The sequence below is a fragment of the Xylocopa sonorina genome, chromosome 11, assembly GCF_050948175.1.
Source record: "Xylocopa sonorina isolate GNS202 chromosome 11, iyXylSono1_principal, whole genome shotgun sequence".
NCBI classification, from domain to species: Eukaryota; Metazoa; Arthropoda; class Insecta; order Hymenoptera; family Apidae; genus Xylocopa; species Xylocopa sonorina.
The window spans coordinates 10,019,454-10,039,921 of NC_135203.1; the positions used below are offsets into that span (position 1 = coordinate 10,019,454).

The following is a 20,468-nucleotide window of genomic DNA, read 5'->3' on the forward strand; positions in this document are numbered from 1 at the left end:
ATTGTCCTTCGTATTCAGTAGACTCCTCTGCGTATAGCGATTCCAAGATTCTTGAGAAAGCAAACCAGATATCTTCGGCAACCTTCCGGCCAATTACAAGGGGCGGAATCTATCGGATTCCCAAATGCGACCATTTCACCGGAAATGCTGAGACGCGTGATGTCTATTGGCTTGTAGCCAGGGTCCGAAAAGAACGTCGGAACATAAATTCACTTACAATCAAGGTTATCGGAAGAAGTTTCTAACCGTGGAAAGCCATTTCTTCGCGTCATTTTTACACGGATGTTCCATCCGTAAATGTTGCAACGTTGTTCACCAGACACACCTCTGGCAGACGTATTCCAAGCAACGAGAAATCGTTCCAGATAACGACGGCAGAAATGCACTTTCATCGTGGCGGGCAAGATCGAGTCGCGCTCGGTCGATCTCGTCCACCCCTCGTCTTTCACGCCCCCGAAACGACTGTAAAAATCTCGAATCTAATCGAATCTCGCGTGCTTTCAGAGTCAGTGACGGGGTGACGACGACGACCACGAGCACGACGGAGACACACGACGAAGAAACGAATCAACCAATCATGGCTAAAAGCGCTGAGAGGCTACCAGGCACCTCCACCAGACTGAGGACCAGAGACGACGGCTGCTGCTCCGTCAACTTCCTCAAATACGTTCTGCACATCTACAACGTGGTGTTATTTGTAAGTACCGCGCGCGGTCACGTACTCGCCACCGCGTTCTATCGAGCGGAACACGAGGGGTACAGTGCATTGTCAGCGACGGTGGTAAACCATTTACGTTTTCGCGTTTACGATTGGCCACGTTCTCTGTAATAGGGTCGTTTCGCCCCTGGTAGACGCTCCCTTTTAATTGTTATTGCAACCACCTTGCGTTCTATCGGTGGACGCGAACGAAACCAACCGTGAGTGGTTTCTCGGACACAAATCGCCACAGGAGTGCTCTCCGTTCTCCACCGAGGAAGACGAGAACGCACAGACGAAGTGTGTTACTTTTTAAAGGAAATGTATGCTCGCTGAAATTAACAGAGCACTCTTCCCACTCGTCTGCATCCCATTTTCTGGGCACACGAGTATCGTGTACAATCTGACGAGCATCCATCTGAGAGGATGCAAATGAAGGTCGCGTCGTAAGGCAACAACCGTAAAAGGAGGAGAGGAATTGCAAAAGAAGCAGAAGGATCACGAATCGATTGGAAGCTCTCTCTCTGCCCGTGTGCGTGGCAAGTTTAATGCATAAAATGTCGACGCCTTACGGAGGAGTGGGTCCCAGCGTGAACGATCGCGAGATTAAAAACAAGCGAGAAACTCGCTCGAGCCGTACACCCTGTTATTGTCGCTGTCTTCCAGCGAACGCTCATTTTTCATCATTTTGTCCATTATATGTATACCTTGTTCTCGAAATCTTGCCAAGCTACCGCGTGTACAGGCGTTCAGCCTGTAACATTGTCGAAGCAATATCCATTTAAGCGAAGGGCCGAGCGTCCCGCGAAATCTCTCGCAGTTTCGCGCGAGAAAGAGAAGAAAAACGCGAGAAGCGGAGGAACATCGAGAGTCGTTCCGTTCGAATGTCTTCGCACAGAGCTTCGACGCGCTTTCGCACCTCAGCCGGATCTAATCGAATACCGTTTCGTCCGGGCATCGCCCCGTGATCGAGTCTATCGGGACGCTCGACAAGATTGCAAAATCACCGCGATGATCGTTGGCCGGAACAGTCGACATAAGCCGGCCGAGCTGAATGGCTGAGTTTAAACTCGATAATGCAGGGTTAATGCAACGGTAACCTGCTGGGAACAATGGCCGCGTCACAATGCCGGTCGCTGAACGCGTGCGTTTACTGGCATTGATTGCGAGTGCAGTCACTTCGCCTGGCCGAAGTCGCTCGATCGTGCCGACGATCCCGATGTCGGAGCCGATTCCGTTCGAAAATATTTCGCAGCCGAGCATTTTTCTTCGAGCTCGAAACGACACCACTCCGCGACATCCAGCTCGAATACGACGCTATCGCTTGGAAATCGTCTCAGTCGTGACATCGAGCTGATCGCCATCGGTCAGACACGTAGCCAATAGATTCCTTGGCTCGACAGCGTACCGTGTTGGCAGAAATTCGTAACCCTCCTTGGCGCATAGTTGACGCAGTTAGGTGTGTTCGCGCGACGCTAAGCGAATAGAGAATGAGCTTGCACACAGGGTGAGCGGTGACCGTTGATTTCCCGATCGTTAACGGATATCTGCGTCGAATTCCTCGTTAGAGGGAAGTTGGACGCCGCCAGTTGGAAAACTATGCGCGGTCGAAAGTCGAATCGAAGTTCTACTGGGGGGGTGGCGGTTGCACCCGAACGGCTTTACCTGCTCGTTAGATCAACGAGCGTAGAATGGCTGGTTAAGCTTACAAAAAGGAGAGTTACGGGTGGCGAGAACTCGGCAATTAGGAGATAGGATAAAGCTGGTTATTACACGGCTGTGATTTATTAACAACCGGTGATTAAAGGGGCAGCAAAGAGCGACTGTTTTCACCGACACCTTTATCCCCTGTATCGGGTGATAACCTTATAATTAATCGTCCCGTCGATGATATAATTACTCGTCCGGAGCAAGCGCACGATTCGTCTGATGGCCACTGAAGAACACTTAAATCATATATAAAGATTCATGCCCAACTGCAGACGTTGCTAAGATGGTTAGCTCGACGTGAAAGGAACCGATAGCTACTTTGTCGCGATTCGTATGCGACTTCCAATCGACTGGCTCGGTAATCAAGCTTTCTTGCATGCACGGTACCATGGGGTACGATTACTGCAATTTGAACGACTCGCGTACCATTGTGGAACTTTCCGGCATGAGAAATTGCTGGCCTCGCGAAGGATGGCTTAATTATACAGTTAGCAGGGATCGACTAGCGAGCTACTAATTACCGATTAATAATAGACCGACGTATTCAAGCTCGGCTATTGAAGAGCTCGCATGATTTTCGCCGTGGCTTTTCAAACCTCCCCGCTTGAATGTCTTTCCTCTGTTCTACGTAATAACGCGCGTAATAATGCACGAATTGTATCCCAACGGCAGAAGAGGATACAAGATAAAAGAGGTTCGCTACTTTGTTTCCCATTGTTCCGGCGTGACGCGTGCACCGGCGCGTGTACACCGCGAAAAAGCACCGCGAAAAGTTTATTCATCAAGGGTGCACTCGGTGCACGGCAAACTTTTCACCGCGTTACCCGTGTCGGGTGGAAAAAAAAAGGGGAAAAAAAATAGAGGAGAGAGAATTGTTTGAACCAACACCATTTTCAGCCCGATACAAATTAATTCGTACAAGCAAACAATAAACAACGAACCACCTGCGCGCGTTGGTTGCAAAGCTGCGCAAACGTTTTCATCGGGACACTGAGGACGGTAAACTGAACGCAATTTTTCCCTCGCTCCTCTTTGTCGACAAGTTTGTTCGTCGCTGAAAGAATCGCGCGACGCGGGTAATGGATTCCCCGTCGATGAAAATTGCCTACGCTCAAATCCTCTTAGCAGTCCTTTAAAGCCGGATTAATTCTAACGATCGCTAATAACGAATATCAAGGCACTTCCTTGAACCTCGAGGTTCTCTTAATAAAATACGATTATCTCGCCGCGTGGCCCAATCGCATTACAGCCGCTGACTATAGTTATAATTCCCGCGTTCCACGCGACCCATTTTAAGACCACACCGTCGTGGTCCCCGGTTAAATATCGCTCGTTTAATGCCGCTGAGACAGCAGAGCAGACCATACTGCATTCGACACATGTTACCATCGTTAATCCTCTAAATAGTTCCAACGAATTTACGAACTCCCCGCCAATTAGTCATTTACGATCGTCCATCCAGTTGGAAGGTACGTACGATTAGGATTTCCCAGGGATCTCGATTGGAATTCGTTCCACAAAGAGATATTTAAATGCAGTCATTCACGTTTCCGTATCTTTCCTCGTTTGATTTGCATAGAAAAAGGAGACGGCCGTCCGCGATTGCATCGTCGCGCGGAAGATCAGCGCGAGTTACTCTAAACGAACGAAACGACCGTCATCCGGCTTATTTCTCCGGCGAGAACGAGTCCGAAGGTAATGGTCGTCCGCTCTGGACGTGCACCTACCATGGGACACCTAGCATTCCCGGGTGTACACTTGCATTTCCGTGCAGGCAGATCGCGTGCACGCGAACCAGGCGCAGGAACGCGCGTAGGCGCGCGCATACCGGTGCATCGTCCGGCGACAGATCGCACTTGACGCGTTCGCCGATCGCGAGCCTAGTGACCGCACGCTCGCACAATACGCTCCTCTGTGTTCCGCGATGGAACCCTTTTCACGCGGCGCGCCGATCGTGCCTCGAATCAACCCGCGCGCCACCGCGCGCCGTTTAATTATCCTCGAGAACGGCTGTGCACGCCGCCCCTGGCTTCAATCAGATTTTCACGATAAACTTTCGCGCGCTCGAAATTTACCGCCGCGTCACAGCCGCGTACTCGAGGCTTGTATTTCGATTCAATACGCTTCTTGAATCCCCTTAATGGATGCACGCGTGCAAAATTCCTGGCGCGCGGAGATCTCGCTAATTTGCACCAGCCAGGTGGTTCCGCGCGGGCTCACGCGTCGCCTGTTAAACACTGTTCCCCTCTGTCCGCTGGGAATTTTTCCTCGCGTCTCCTGTTTCCCGGCAGAAGCTGGATACTCGCGCGAAATCTTTCGTAGCTCGGCGGAGGAATGAGATGAGGAGGTTGGAAACAAGCCACGGTCCCTTCGCGAGCTTTCGAGGAGCGGAGAAAGTACGAGGGTCGCCGTCGAGACGCGATGTTATACGTAATTATTCTAATTTCGCTCGGGGATACAACGGCCCTCCGGGGCAGGATTTACGTGCCGCCTTCTAGTTTGAAGATCTTGGTTGTATTCCAGAAACGCGCTGGTAGCCGGTCTCGCAATCGCGAAACAACAATCTTTACACGAGGAGTCGGTACGTGCCGCGATGGCACGATGGAATCTCATTCCCAGCGGTGAAGAGCAGGGAACAGCTTCGACAAGGGGTCTTTGTCGTCCTCCGAGAGGTTATTCGATAGCTTCATCGCCGGATGATCCTTGGACGTCGCGTGGATTGCGCAAAGTAGCCACGAGTCGTGTCTACTCGAGCCTCGCTTGCTGTAACTGCATCCTCGAACAGTGGTGAGCAGCTGCTCACGACTCGTCCGTTCATCCCGATGCATCCTTGCTGGATCGCTTCATAGAGAGTAAAACCCGCGAGTATAGAATGATTATCCGGGACACGTTGTAAATAAGGGACCAGCTATCTTCGCGAAGAGATCTTCCCGGCTCTTATGCTAATGGATGCCCACCTTCGGCTACGAACGCCTCGAACACATGCCAGCTCTCTCGGTTAACACGCTTCCGACCGATTAATGTCTGAGATCCACTCGCGCAACACGCGAGTTTACGCTCGCAGCCTCTCGATCCACTTGGCTACCGGCTCGCGATCGATGGATCCTGCAGCCGATAAACCCCGATGGAATGTCGCGCCCGCCTCGCAATTTCTGCGACCGCTTCCGATACGGCATTCCCCGATTCTCTTATCGACCGTGCGAGAAATTGAATCGGAATTCGAGCATCGCGTGAAAACGGACAGGCTGTTCGAACTTGTCCAGAGTCTCGATGCGTTTACGTGTTTCTGGCCTTCGCAGAAACAGCCGCATCATCGTCAGTAATAGGGAAAAGAGGTTGTTTGTCACTGCACTGGAATATTACACGTGTCTCGTTACTTATCGCATCAAGAAGACAATTTCGTTGAGCGAGCAAACTCCGAGATTACAAGATCCCAAGGATGCGAGGCGCGCGCCATTGCACGGCGAACGGAAGTCGATCCCGGGGGTTCAACCGACTGCCATAAAGCTCGCGCCACAAATGATTTCATTAAATTAGTCGACGCGCTCTGAGTATCGCCATGTTTCGTGGTTGACTCATGGCGCATCGTGGTCGAGCTCAGCAGCGTCGAAAATGTTTATCATTAATGGCATTACGCAGCGGTGCTGGTGGCCTTAAAACGACCGTCATAAATCATACGAGCACGCTACATTATGTATGTATACATACGTATATACATATATATATGTACGCAAGTATTATGCCAAGGGAGTGGAACAAACAGGCTGGTGTACCGATGATATCTCGTGGCAGCTGCAGCTGCACTGAAGAATGCATCGGGATCGAGCGCCAGAAATCGTCGAATATCGAACCTGTGTCTGGTTGCCTCTGCTCCGTTTTTTACTTATTTCATACTGGAAACTGGGATGACAGAGATAAATAATGTCGTTCGTTCGACGAACTAGCGCCTAAGCGCCAATTCGAGGGACCCGATGTTCGAAATTTCCTCGTTTGGTTATTTTAAAAAATTGTCCCCTTGCTCCCACGATCCCCAAGATGTCCCCGCGTCGAAAACACGCGTTGTTCTATTCTGCGTAGGGTAACGTGCAACCGGCGAATTCTTATTTGCGCGTAACTCGCGGATGCAGCAGGCAGGGTTTAAAATTAAACACATCCCAGACATACTTTGTCCCGGTACGTGATCCGACGTGAAAAGCTCGTGCGTTACATAACCGCGAATATTCCGTTTCAGTTAAAATCCACTGGCCTGGGTAGAAGAGCCACCGGGTTGCGAGCGCAACAAAAATGCGATACAGCCGTCAGTAAATTTGACGCAAGGGAATTATAAAGGCAGAATTGTACCTAGTATCGATCGCGGAGGTAGTTACCATGGTAACAGAGTTGTCTTCGGAATAACAAAATTTGTTTAAAACGCAATCGCATCCTCGGATCGATTCGAGGCGGAAGAGGAAGGAGACGCGTGTCGAGGTCTCGGAAGATAAGGACCAATCGAGGAGCAACGCCTGAGATCTTCGCAACGATGCAAAGAAAATCGTGCTCGAAAAGAAAGAAAGAAAGCATCGTTACCGCTGTGGAATAGTTTGCTCGACGCTCGTAATCGTATCCAGCGAGTTATGCAACTCGTACCTGGTTACCGTTCTCATAAATTTTGGCAAAAATTCAAGAGACTGTGCACCGTTATTTATGAAAGTAGCCGCTTAATGTTTTGCAGCCGCTGGCTGAGAAGATCGCCAGACTTGGGACGAACGTTGCTCGAGTGTGGTAAACGCCTCCTTCGAATTAATTACTTTACTTGAGTTCTGGTTAACTCGCGTGACGGATAGCTGGAACGAAATCCGACGGATTGAGAAATTTACCGGAGCAACGAAATCTGAATCGCACTCCGTCATCAGAGCAGAATCGTACCCGATTCTAACGGATAACATTCAGCTTCTCCTTCGAACGATCGCGAGGAGGAAATGAATTTTCTGCCCCATCGGCTGTCAGGTGGGGCGTGAAACGCGGTAAAAGGATGACCGTGGAGCACCGTTAGACATTCGTCTCTCTTTCTCTCTCTCTCTCTCTCTCTCTCTCTCTCTCTCTCTCTCTCTATTTGCTCTCCGAATTCATAACCTTTGAAGAAGATAAGCCACGTCTCGGGAAAGCCGCCGCACAGAAGATTTGAAGCGGCGAAGGGCGAAGAGGAGGGCGCCGCGGGGGCGTTTCTCCGAGACGCCGGCGTCCCTCGAAGAATTCCAGAAAACCTGTCCAAACGCGGCTTTCAGACAGGCCGAGACGAATGTCGCGTATAGTTAAGAGAGAATGCGACGGGTCCAGGGGATCAGACGAAATCCAGCGCTCCTCTAATTGAGCCGGCTAGATAAAAACGTCCGCGACTGCCTCTTTTATTTTCGGTTCAACCCTGTCGAACGGGAGACGTCCCGTTCGTTCAAGTCCTCCTCGAGATGGATTCGATCGCCATACATATACTCGACGTTCGACGATCTCTAAAGCTATCCTGCAGATTCACAATTCGCGATTCTTCTTGGTCGCGATGGATCATCCGGGTTCTTCAGGAAGTGTCGTTCAACTCTGTCCGAGCGATTCGTCGCGCGTAACGACCAGCGAGCTGGAAAAATACGATGCCGCTCGGCCTCCTCGTCATAGTCGCAGAGAAAGTTTCCGGTTCGAGACAAGCTTCACTTGCGATTGTAAATATTCCAGCTGTTCGAAGCACGCGCACGCGGAAATAACGTCGAACCGACACGTTCTAAACATTTCACGAGTACTGATCGTGAATTACGTTCACCATCCCTTTCGAGATATCGTGGCGACGGCTGGGGCCAAGAAGAGTCCACGTATACCGTGGTTCCTGTTCGATTACCCTCTCGGTTATTAAAGATCGATCGGTGGAACGGTTTTTCAGCCCGCGCATAATGCAGCCTGATACACACGTTCATCCCCTTTGTTTCGCAGTCGACGCACGGTCTCGTGGGTCCCACGTGAACCGATGGAAAATGCATCTGCCCATAGAGGCGAGGGGTATTCAAGCGATAGACGGGATTTACAGCATCGTGGCCGCGATACGCGGTCGCCATCGGCATCTGGACAATGATAAAATAATAAATCGCTGGCCCCGCGAGTGGCTTCCCCGCGGGGAGAGGGATTTTCGGAGCGGTATACGGTACCAAGAGGCCATCGGGAACCGAATGCACCGCGGAGAAACACGGGACGATGCCCACTCGGACTGGAAGCATTCCTGGTCGGATTCTTTCACGAAGATATACGGTCTAATACGTAGGTGTGGTCCCGTTGCGTTGGCTCGGAAAGAATCGACTCGGACGAACGGCGTAGATAAAGGAGTATCGATCAGATGCAAATCCTTTTTCAACCTAGGATCGTTTCACGAAATTCATGGCTTGGCACGACGAGATAAGAGGGTTTCATAATTCCTGTTATATCTGTCCACGTGGACGGCTAGTACGAATGGAACGAATCGCGGTTGATTATAGGAGAGGGCCATTCCTTTCGAATCGGTAGACCAGAGGCTTACGCGTGTACCATGAGATTAGAAGCTTAAATTTGTTGGACGACTGGTTGGACCACTGCTTAGGCCCCTGAAATTCCTCGCCCCCTGAATCTATAATTTATCACGCCACTCTTTACGCATTGTCCACTTCTCGTTAATGATCCCTTATATCGTTCCAAGGAACGCGTTTGCCGTTTAAGGCTGCTTAAATCACGGTTGAAACGGGACTCGATGCGGAACGTGGACGATATTTTAGCGCAATACGACCGAACGGAAAAGTTCCGGGACAGTTAGCGCTAGTAATGTACGACGGTACGGTCTCACGGGTGCATCTTTCAGAGCGCAGGTAATAAGCCAGGGGGTTTCGTTTGTGGAATGCGCGTGTCTGGAAAACTTGGCCATTGTATCGCCGTGGCTAGCGCTTCCCACGTATGTATCTGTCGTACATTCATCGATACCGTAAATATCGCGCGTCCGCCGATATTTACGTTGGCACTGCCGTATATTTTCTACTGCTTTCCAGCGGTGCTCCCACGGGAAAGGCGATCTGCGACGCGGCCACGATGTCGATCGAACGAACAACAATTACAGAGCGTCAAGTCAATGGGAAAAAAATTGAGTTCGAAGTAAACGAAAAAAAGGGAGAATGAAAAATAGACGAATCGCTGCAGCAAAACGACGTAAAGGGATATGTTCGACCCCTGTCTAGCGGCTGCTCGTGTCAGGCTCATTTCCGGTTCGTATCGGTGAGGGACCATTTCGGGTCGTTTAATCCCATAACTGAGATGTCTGAACGCGTATCGGTACACGAGCGATGTTTAACTCTTTGAAGAGAGGAAATTTTTATGGAGCTGCGTGCGTTTCAATTAAACGTATAAACTACTCGACAAGATGGTATCGAAGAGGGTGGAGTCAGTGGGCATCGTCGATTCCGTTCGTCGCGTGTACGAGCTGACGAACGAGGCACGTGTTTCGAATCGGACGGGTTAATTGGAACGGAACGATGTTGTCGAGCTTTTTACGCGGAGTGACGCTTTGATGGCACCCTGCGGGGTTAGCGTCGATTTCAGAGTCGCGTAGACGCTCTTCAGAATCGCGGGTCGCGTTATGAAACTCCGCTGGGGCGAGTCTTAGCGGATTCAACGTTGGATGAAACGCAATTACCCGTAAAGTCAACTGCGAATCGTTCACGCGGTTTTCGGTTTGTTTGATAGACAAAGGGATCGACGAGGGTCTCTGTCGAACGCGCGAACGTAAGAGGAAGACCGCATACAGCTCTCCCGGTTTTCAACCCCTGCACGTTGGAACGCGCGTAGCTTGGTAATTAACGACTAATAGTTTATTTCTGTTTCAGTTGTCTGGACTGGTGGTGGGCGGGATTGGTATCTGGACGGTGATCTCGAAGCACAGCTACGTGTCCCTGATGACGACCATGACGTACCCGACGCTGGCTTACGCGTTGATCGTCGCAGGTGTTTTGGCCGTGGTCGGTAGCTGGCTCGGATGCGGTGGCGTAACGTCTGAGAATAGATGCGTCCTTCTAATAGTGAGTAATCGGTAGAATTGTTTAACCGCGTATCGGACAAACCGCCGACAGATCCGTGCAATTTGCTGTCCCAATGATTTTGAAAAAGGGATATTCGATGCGCTTTAAATCCGCTGGCAAGAACGGGGCCATTGATCCTGGCAGCGTGTCGATCGAGTCGAAATACGCGCCTCGTGCATCTCCGGCAGATTCATCGGTTCGTCGAGAACATATAACACCGTTGATGGTAGCACGGTGTCTCTTATCGATCATGCGCTTCCGCGCTGGCCATTTATCAGGGTGCCGCTATTGTCTGATTAATTAATTCCCCGGTGGGGTCGAACGCGTGTAGCCAACAGAGGAGGCGAAGATAAAGCTGGGGATATAGAGGAGGTTGGAACGGTTAGGGAAACCAGCCACTCGAGTAATTCGAGCTATCGCTTTTGGAGCTGCTTATAGCCTTGGTACCAGATGGCTCTCTCCGGCTAGCAGAGCCGATCGTCCGTGAAACTTTCGCAAATTTCGATCCGCCTCGAAAACTGTACCTCCGTCCGCGATAGTATCTGCGAGAGGGAAACACACGACGGGAATAAAAGAAACGCTGGCAATGGTAATTAAAATAAACGCGACACCATTGGAAGCAATCGTCTCGTCGCGACGTTTTAAAAAAGATTTCACGAAGTTCCGTTTCCCGGCGCAGCTTCAATGCTCGTCTACGTAGCTCGTCTCTTCCTTGACTGCGGGCTTGAATTTCTCTTTGACTGGCTTCGCTGCCTCCGACATCATCGCCCCGGGTTAAAAGACTTTGTTCGCCGCTAAGCTCCCTTTCACGATGAAGATGAAGGAAAGGCGTAGCGAAGACGCGTGCCTGAAAAGCTGCTTGCGCACCCCTAACCTATCGATTGCTCCTCCTAATTGTACCCGTCGTTGGCAACACGCTGTTTCGTTCTACCTTGAAAAATAGAAGCCGCGTCCTCGAACTGTAGGTATATCTGTACGGTACTTTTCTTTTTACCTTGCGTAAAATATAAGTTCCATCGCGAGCAAACCCCTTTCGCGCAGTAGCACCTAATAAATACTCTGTTGCAAGGTCGATTTCACCTTGAACATATGGTCGATTACCCTCGACATTATCGCCTCAAGTCCTCGACATAGTCTCCCCTTGTTGATCGCGGTGCTCGCGATCGAGCGACGGTTTCAGCGTGGAAGCCAAGTCAGCTAAAGAGGAACAAACGGAGGGGACGTAGCGGTAAAAATACCAGATTTCCCTGCGACTAAAATTTCCCGTTACGGTAGCATCGTATTAATAAGTATGTTTGCACGGTGTCGTTTCAGGAGGCGAGCTTTTAAATTGCGCGAATGTTCGCTGAACGGAATGGGGGTGGTCTACCCTCGAGAGGAAGGGTGAAGCGTAAAAGGGAATGAAAGAAGTTGGCGTATAAGGGTTGCTTTATTTACTCCCGTCTGGACGTCATAATAGACTTTAATACGAATCCACTGAACGAGGAGCAGGGGTTTGATTTTCCTATTATCATACATCTCTGCGGTTCCTCCGTTGATCCTCGAGCATTTCCCGTGCAATGGAGTCTTTCGGTCCGGTAGCTATTTACGCGACAGTATGCCTCTCGAATCTGTATCTCGCTTCTCTATTTGAAAACTAGCCCTGTTAAACTATAAATTGTACTTAAACTAGAATTAGCGCGGCAACGTACCGGTATCTCGCGTTTCCATTAAGGCTGCACTGTAACTGGACTGGCTTACACTTAATTCCACATAAATGATAGTTAAATTCCACATAAATGATAGTTAAATTCCGCCAACATCCCTTGCGGGCCGCCGAATCCTGGCCTCGTGGATCATTCTCAATTTAACTTTTCGTGCGTATTCCGTGCGATTTGACCGTCGAAAATCGTGACTTGACGGATGTTAATTTCCGCAACCGCTTTAGCAACCACATCAGAAATCCGTCCAATCGATACGACCTTCGAAGCTCATTGTATAATCGCCACCCGTCTAATTTCCTATAATACCACCCCCCTGTTCTCACTCCTCGATGATGCTTTCGCGTGCAACGCGAGCCACATGTAACCCACGTAAGTCACGTTACGAAACCACTTCGACGCGATTAAGATGGACACGCGAATACCTTTCGAGATCGTCGAGCAATAATTAGCGGACGCGTGTATTAACGAGGCAAAACGTGTTCCATTTAGGTTTCTACGGTAGGAATGACGATTTTTCTCGCGACAGTGCATGTCCAAACGCCTCGAAGTGATTCAAAAACCTGTTCAACTCGTCGTTCGTACTACCGATCCGAACGCTTCGGGCGAGACCGCATTACTTCCAAAGTATCCATCGGCCGATCGCGCCACTTACGATCAATTTATGCCCGAACGAGACCGTGGTCGGCCATTTTCAACCGGTAGTGTTACCCGTCAACAGAATGATCATTGCGAGAGTTACACTCGATCGTTCTCCCGTGTGCAGCAATATTTTTCCCAGATTTTCTTTGGGTATATTTGTACAAAGTCAACGCGACTTGTTTATTATACGAGAACCCTTCGTACAAACTACACACGGTTGTACACGAACATAAAAGAGTTCATTTCGAAGCAAAGAAAATAGACTGGTACGCGGACCTCCGCAAGCTGTGTTTTCTCCGAGCTTAGGGAACTTCATAAATGCGACGTTAGAGGGTTGCTAAAATTTTCTCGTACTAGAGTAAACTACAAGCGGGGGTAGCGAATCAGACACCGGAGACCCGTGGAAAATGCTTGGCTGCTTCTTTCCATCAAAGTTTTATGAAATTTTTCAATAACTTACTACGGTCCCCGTGTAATTAACTGATATTTCCAAATGAAAGGAACGTAATGGACACGTTCGGCGGACGAAGGGTAGGACGCGGGTCGAGGCTCGTTAAAGTCGGCGTGGTACGCGCGAGGAACGTAAAAGGAGATCCTCCGAGGATCATCGGCGATATCTCCTTGTTAAAACGTGTCCACGTCGCGGTATAACGAGACGTCCCTCGATAGCGAATCTAGGGCTCGTTGGTTGCTCCATTTACTTTGTGAACGCACACGAAACGATATCCGCGATTATGGTTACGCCGTATACGGCCGGGAATATATCGCGACTGCCTTATCCGGAGCCTTTTATATTTACTTACACGAAACAGGCCTCGCAAAGAGATAAATGCGCCTCGGTTAAACACACTTGGCCGCTTCTGCGAGCCGTAACAACGTTAAGAAACACTAAGGCGATGGATATCCTTTCGCTGGATCGAAGCCTCGTTACTGGGATCCGTACGAACACCCGCCTTTGCTGGCCACTGTTCGTCGATAGTGGTAAAACGGCCTGAAACTGGAGGATCGACGATTTAAGGACCTCGCTGCAGTCTAATCTGGTGGCGCTTAGAACGTTCCAGGTTGTTTCGAGTCTCAAATACTGTAGTTTCTTAGATTGAAGAAATATTTTTAGGATTCGTCTCCGTTGACTTTCAGTTCCTGAGACCATTCCTGAGAATGGTCTGCCAGTTATATAGCTTGGACGCCAGGAAGACATTACCGATCTCCAGATTTCGTCTCGGACTTCGTTTCTTTCTACGAGTACTCTCGTTCTCGAGGATTCGACCACTTTAGATTTAATGCCTCCCTAATTGCACGATGCAAGCTGGCCGAGCCATTTCTATCCTGCTCTTATCCACCTTCTCGTGCCGCGGTCTGGATTATTTTGTAGCCCTCTCAGGACACTTGGACACGTCCGGGTCAGGTCTCCGTTCGCTCCTCGCAACGGCTGTTGCGAATCTTCTCGTTAGAACGCGTCATCGGGGATTAGTGATCAATTAGAAGACTGTCGTTGCGTTTCGAAAGAAAAGGAGAAGTGGTATCCCATATCGATTCGCGGAAGCGAAGGAGTAAAGAATGGCTCGTTCGAAACGAGGCGTTTCAACTTCCCGTTTCGGTACGTGTAATGAATTTTTCTGTCGGTCGGTTATCGGAACTGTCGCCGAGTAGTAATATCACTGTTCGCCTCCCTCGAATCCGGTGCTTGTTTCGCGATTATCCCCGGCATATTCCATTTTATTTCCCCAGCATTTCAGGATCGCGGTCCAAAGAGAAAAATCTATTACGCGCGTCGTTCGTGCGACTGAAATCAAATCGTTGATTCTGATTCCCAATCGATTCCCACTCGTCCGCCCCGTCTCTCGCTCGTTTCCTCCTCAGCCTCAGGCGATACTGTAACCAACCGGGTTGCAGTCGCCAGTCGAGACGAGCGTGGATTCGTTTTCTTCCGCTTATTACATCCAGTAATTCACGAATACTTCGAATCGACGAACTCCCCCTTTCAATCGGCTGGAACGAACCTCGCGCGTTCCTGGAAACTCCTTTTCCCATAGTTGAAAGCTGTTTTTCGCCGATTTTCACGGAGAATTCAGCGGGTAGGTGCGCGGCTGGACAGAAACCACCTAATCGCCTTGGCTGATCGATCACGCGCCGCGAAAGGTCCCCGGTCGCGTTGTTTCGACCAACCTTTTCCTTCTCCTTTCCCACACAGGCCTTTTGCTCCCTTTCACCACCTGTACGCGCGATGGCACGAGCGAATCGTCTCATTAGCCGAGCCCATATACGGCGCTCAATTAAAATTTTTGCCGCCGCCTGGTAGAGGTAGGTAAATCCCAATAACGAGCAACCGCGGCGGTACAAGCGGTAAAGGATAAAACTCGCCGTGTTTCCACGGAGAAAGTAAAAGGTGAATCCAGTTGACCAACTGTTGGACTCGCGCCGCGGGAAAACGGTTCTTAACTTTTCTCTCGGGGAAAAGCTTGCCTCAGCCTCGCCGCGGCGAAAATAATTGGACGCGTTTAATTAACGAGACAACCTCGAGGGCCCCGTTCGGCGTCGATTTCGAATAGGAGATCGAGGCACACGCCGTAGCACGTGCAGCCGTACCTTCGCACGGGGAATCGATTTATTTGCATTGTCCACGGATATCGGCTGTGACTGCCGCGACCGCAGCCAGTGTTCATGATCGACCGTCTATTCGCTGTCAGCGGTTCTGTCCAATTCTAAACTGTCAATTGCCCGTTCTCGCTCGGATGCCGTGGCCAGTGTAATGTACAGATCAGCCGCGTGCGCATTGAATTTAAATTGGACCGCTTGTGCGCCGCGTGTCCGCTTCGACTGGACTCGTCTCGCATCGCGTCGGCTCGAACTGCACCCGCAACGTTTCCTATTTCTTCTCCGCGAAGAGTTCTCTGAATTTTTCGAGCTAGACGAGATTGCAGGTAAAAATAGAACGTTCCTTCGCGAATCCAGGGAACCGTTCCTCGTCCTCTCGACGATCCGTCGACGAACTTCTCGTCGAAACGATCGGTCGCGGGCAGCTTCGCGCGATTTGAATATTCATGCGCGCAGGTCGTCGACGCGTCCAAGATTTATATTCATGAAAATTCTAAAACGCCACGCGCAGCGTTTTGCGGCTCTAACGCGTATCGAAGCGGCTCCTGGTTATTCCGTTGCTCGATATCGTCTAGATATAGACGTTGATCTTTTCTAATATGAAAGACCTGAAATTATTCACCGTCAAATCGAGTTATTATTAAATAAACGGTGGACCTCTCGAAGCCTGCGAAGTTCACAATGTAGCACGGTAGAGGACGAAATGAAGTGGCGATAATTACGCAGGGGGGGAATTACGCGGAGCCGCTGCTCGTTAGCCTGAAAATTAGGAAAGCACGATATACTCATCGCGTGTACGCGGGCCGGTTACCGTACAAGCCCGGCATAATTTATCGCGACGGAAAGGAAACAGGTTGTCGAACGTGTTTTCATCGCCGGACTCGGGCGACGAGTTGCCCGTCGCGCGCAGTTATTATTTAATCGACCGTTCCGGGAACCGAACTCGCTGAAAACTCGCTCGTTTCGAGCCATCAGGAAGCCGTCCTCCTGATCCACACGCGTTCCCTCGCGATCGTTAACCGCCTGGTGTTCCGCTTTCGGAGCCGAGCGGAGTCGTTAGCGGTGGATGAGTCGCGTTGGTCGTTCGAAGACAGCGGAATGACGATGAGAATACCTCTCGAACATGAATTTCTGGACGTCGTCCCGGCTCTCGTCGATTGTCCTCGTTCGTTTCGCTAACTGTCTCGAAAACGGCAACGAGCAGTCTATAAACGGTCTATAGAGGAAGTCTGCGAAAAACGAGCTGTGTACGTTTTCTGTTAAACGTAATTAACGCTTCGTGCCTCTGCATGAACGATGTGGTATCACGTCTTACGAGGTCGTTGAAATGATGGCTCGAAACAGCGCGGTTTTACCATTTCCTTCGATTCGTTAATCCTGTTCTGCGCGCAGTACGTGTTCATGGTGATGCTGGTGTTCGTCCTGGAGGCGGGCGTCGGCGCCCTGGCCCGGCTCTACGAGGAACAAGTTGGCCCAGAATTGAAGATGAATCTTAACCGCACCTTCCTGGAGAATTACGCCGTGAGGAGCAGGGAAACTTCCGCGATCGACCAGATGCAGATAGAGGTGAGTAAGAAATCGATGGCTGGTGAAACGAGCGGAAGACGCGTCGCCTATTCCGGGAGTAGAATTTTAATGGCAACGTTTCCCCCTCTTCCTCTGTTTGTTTACCGGGAAACAATTGCAGGTTTAAAGGGTTCCTTATTGCCGTCGATGCTCGCGATCGGTCCACGTTGCTTCGTCTTAAACGGAACGATCCTTCTTATTTCATTTTCTTCTTCCTTTTTCACCTTCGCCCCTCTCCCCATCTCCCTCCGTTGCTATCGTTCAACGCAACGGAAGACGTCGTTAAGTTTCGTCGTACACGAAATGGCTGCGGGCTGCCTTACGCGCGCGCGATATCGCCTGACCATTTTTCTTTTACGTCCCAACCACCGATGCCACCCGCGCCGCGTTTACGACGGCAAATCATCGTTATCGCGTCGAGGAACAGAGCCTCGGTTCGTCCTCCGCGGGTCGATTAACGTCGACGCGGTTTCCTTCCATCGATCCGTTCGCTTCTTCTTCTTCTTCGTCGTCGTGGTCGTTGTTCAGGCGCCGAATTCACGCTGTTCGGTCAACAGACCGCGTCCGGGACTGCTCCGCGTCGTGGCGTCGATCGTGCCGCCATTATTTATTCAGATCGGAATAGATTTATAGCCGATACGACGCAAACAAGCTTCCGGCGTTTCAGAGCTAACGGAGATCGCGGTGTTTATTCGCGGCAGGTTTATCCGCGAGAATCGATGTTTCAGTTCAAATGCTGCGGAGCCCTGAAATTCGAGGACTGGCTGATGAGCGAGTGGCACAAGGACGAGGAGGTCCTCAAGGATAAGAGCCTCGTACCCGACAGCTGTTGCAAGACGCCGACGCATCTTTGCGGAAGGAGGAATCACCCGTCGAACATTCATTACACGGTACGGGTCGACTCGCTTCTCGTTCCAAAGCGTTCCAAGGACGTGTTCTTGGAGCAGCGAGGGATCGTACGATCGTCCAATAAAAATGATAAACTACTCCTATTCAGGGTTGCATCTACAAATTCCTGGAGACGACGAAGGACCACCTGATCATCCTAGGCGCGGTGGGCCTGGGACTCTCTGTCCTCGAATTGTTCGGCATAGTGCTCGGTTCGTGCCTGTACATAAAGCTCAGGCACGACTTCGACGACTGAGGATTGCTGGAAGTCCGCGAGAGCAACAACAACGGCCGCTCCTGGTGCAGGTACATGCAAAACGACACGGGAGCCGTTTGATCGTCGCCCCGGAAGGGAGAGAAGAGGAGCAGCCGTCGGAAAAGGGGAGATCCGTCTTCCGTCGTTCGCCATTCAGGATTTCCTCCGTCTCTACGTCCCACGCCCCCCTATCCAGTCGTCCCTCAAAGAGGGATTCCCGTCCGGTTCTTTCCCTTCTCCCCAAGGGACCCCCTACAAAGGACTTCGAAAAGGGTGGAGAGAAACGGCCGAGAAAGGAGGAGACGGTGCGTTCCATTCGGGTCACCGGGACGATTTCCCTCGCCACGGGAATATTCAACGTCCTGGCGGCTCTTTCTCTTTCTTTCGCGGGTCCCGTAGCCGCAACGGGATTCGACGCGTAAAACTGAAATGGCATAGAGAGGAGAGGTTGAGTTAGCGAGATTCGATAAAAGAAACGGTCGCGAACTCTTGCGCTTCCGTTCGCCGATCGATCCTCCGTCTCGAGGAAAGGGACTTGCTTTTATCGCGCTTTCGATCGATCGAGACGAAACGGAGAGCTGGTAAATAAGGTAACGACGTTCCAGATACGGCTACCCTCCCCCTCGACCAGGTGAATCTCAATTAATCCTCGACCACTGCCCGGAGGTAGCCCTCGCGCTCTTACGCTATGTCACATCCATGACGAGATTTTAGAGAGAACATTTTAACGAACGCCCTTTTTGAACGTGTTTATTCGTAATTTAGGAAGCTCGTGCTCTCCTTGTTCCGCGAACACTAACGATCCAAAGTTTCCGCGCGTTGCTCCTCTTCCTCGCGGATGGAAGAGGAGAGTGTTACTCATTTTTATAATGGAACCGCATCGATCACGATGGTTCGTTCACTCGCGACAAGTGATCCCTGTTACGTCGAACGTACTCGGCTTTCACTGTCCGCGATGTTCTTCCGTTCGTACAAATCCGTGGAACTGCGATCGTTCATGCATTTGCATACGAAGAGTGTAGAAGATGTACGGAATGTTGTAAAGTACGCGTGTCTCGAATTGGTTTTTGTAATGTTCATCGAAAGATATGGATCTGCATTAACCGTCGCAGTCTACACTCGCAATCATCGTTGTCTCTTTGTATACTGCCGTAACGAATGCGCACAAATATTTCTAAACTTGTTACATACATATACACCGATTATACACCTGCGAGGAGCTAATTTAGCGTCCCTCGAATGGGTGCAGCAACGACGGCGTGCACCAGTGGTCGCGATCGAAACACGGCGCTGTTCCTTGGGGCCAACCGTTCCCCATTCGTCGATCAACTGGACCATTCGATCGTCCATTATCGTATTTTCACTGAAAGGAAAGAGGACAAAAATAGAGATCCGATAATTAAGCCTCGTTCAGGTCAGTCGACTCGAAGTGACGTCAAACTTCGACTCGCGTAACCCATAATTAATCTAAACGAGGCACATTAGAGCGATCGCGAAACGATCGTCCCTTCTATTCGACGAAAATCGATCGCGTTCTTGAGATTTCTTGATCCTTTCTTTCCCTTAATTTATTCGATCAAACGGAGCCAATCTTTAGAATCGCTCGTCGGAAAACTCGAGAACGTGGATCGAATTTTTCGAATACGGACACATCGTGGAATCAGCGAATTCAGAGCTCGAACAGAACTGTAAACAGTGCCTTGACGAATTAGAATTAAGTTTGAGAGATATTTTAAATTATCGCCGGATGTAAATTCAGGCAAAGACGACCGTTAGCATTGTAAATGTACGTAACAGTATTTATATATACACATATACATACATATATATATATATTTATCGGTTGCTTCGCAAATCAATAAGAGCCTTCGCACATTATTTATAACAAAGTGCTACGATTGTCGTACAACGAGAGCACACGTGTTGCGTCGACGATTGCGCGCGAGGACATTCTTCACTCGTCCCTGCCACGGGAAACGCATTTCACGCGTTTGCGTTCGTAATTTCCATTCGTCTAACATTCTTTACTACTTTTACCGTGACTTCGTCTCGAATGTACCATCAATTTTTTTCGCGCAATCGTTGATCCAGCTTGGTTGCCACGCTCGAAACAAAGTCCGAGGACATATTTTACTATTGCAACTGGATCGCGCCATATGTTATTTTATTCTCAGCGTTATTGTCTTCATTGGTATTTACGTGTACCGTGTACTGTCTATTAGAGTCTAGAGGTTTATAAATATTGTACATATCAGACCCTATTCTGTTACGAATAAACACTAAAATCGTAACGCGCAGCATTTCTTCATCCGGCTGATAGAAGACCAACAGCAAGAAATTAAGGAACCGTGTCGCCTCGG

At 50.0% G+C, this 20,468-nt stretch overlaps 1 protein-coding gene across 7 annotated transcripts in view; it reads left to right on the forward strand.

The window, feature by feature from the left end:
- LOC143428860 (CD151 antigen) overlaps nt 1-20,399 on the forward strand; it is a 50,485-nt gene extending 30,086 nt beyond the window's left edge. For all 7 annotated transcript variants that reach the window (XM_076904088.1, XM_076904089.1, XM_076904091.1 and 4 more), the window contains 5 exons: nt 505-697; nt 10,270-10,461; nt 16,791-16,964; nt 17,693-17,854; nt 17,962-20,399. In XM_076904088.1, the coding sequence (XP_076760203.1) occupies nt 505-697; nt 10,270-10,461; nt 16,791-16,964; nt 17,693-17,854; nt 17,962-18,108 (868 nt within the window). In that variant the 3' untranslated portion in view covers nt 18,109-20,399. The remainder of the gene's footprint in view (nt 1-504; nt 698-10,269; nt 10,462-16,790; nt 16,965-17,692; nt 17,855-17,961) is intronic.
- The last annotated feature ends 69 nt before the right edge of the window (nt 20,400-20,468 follow it).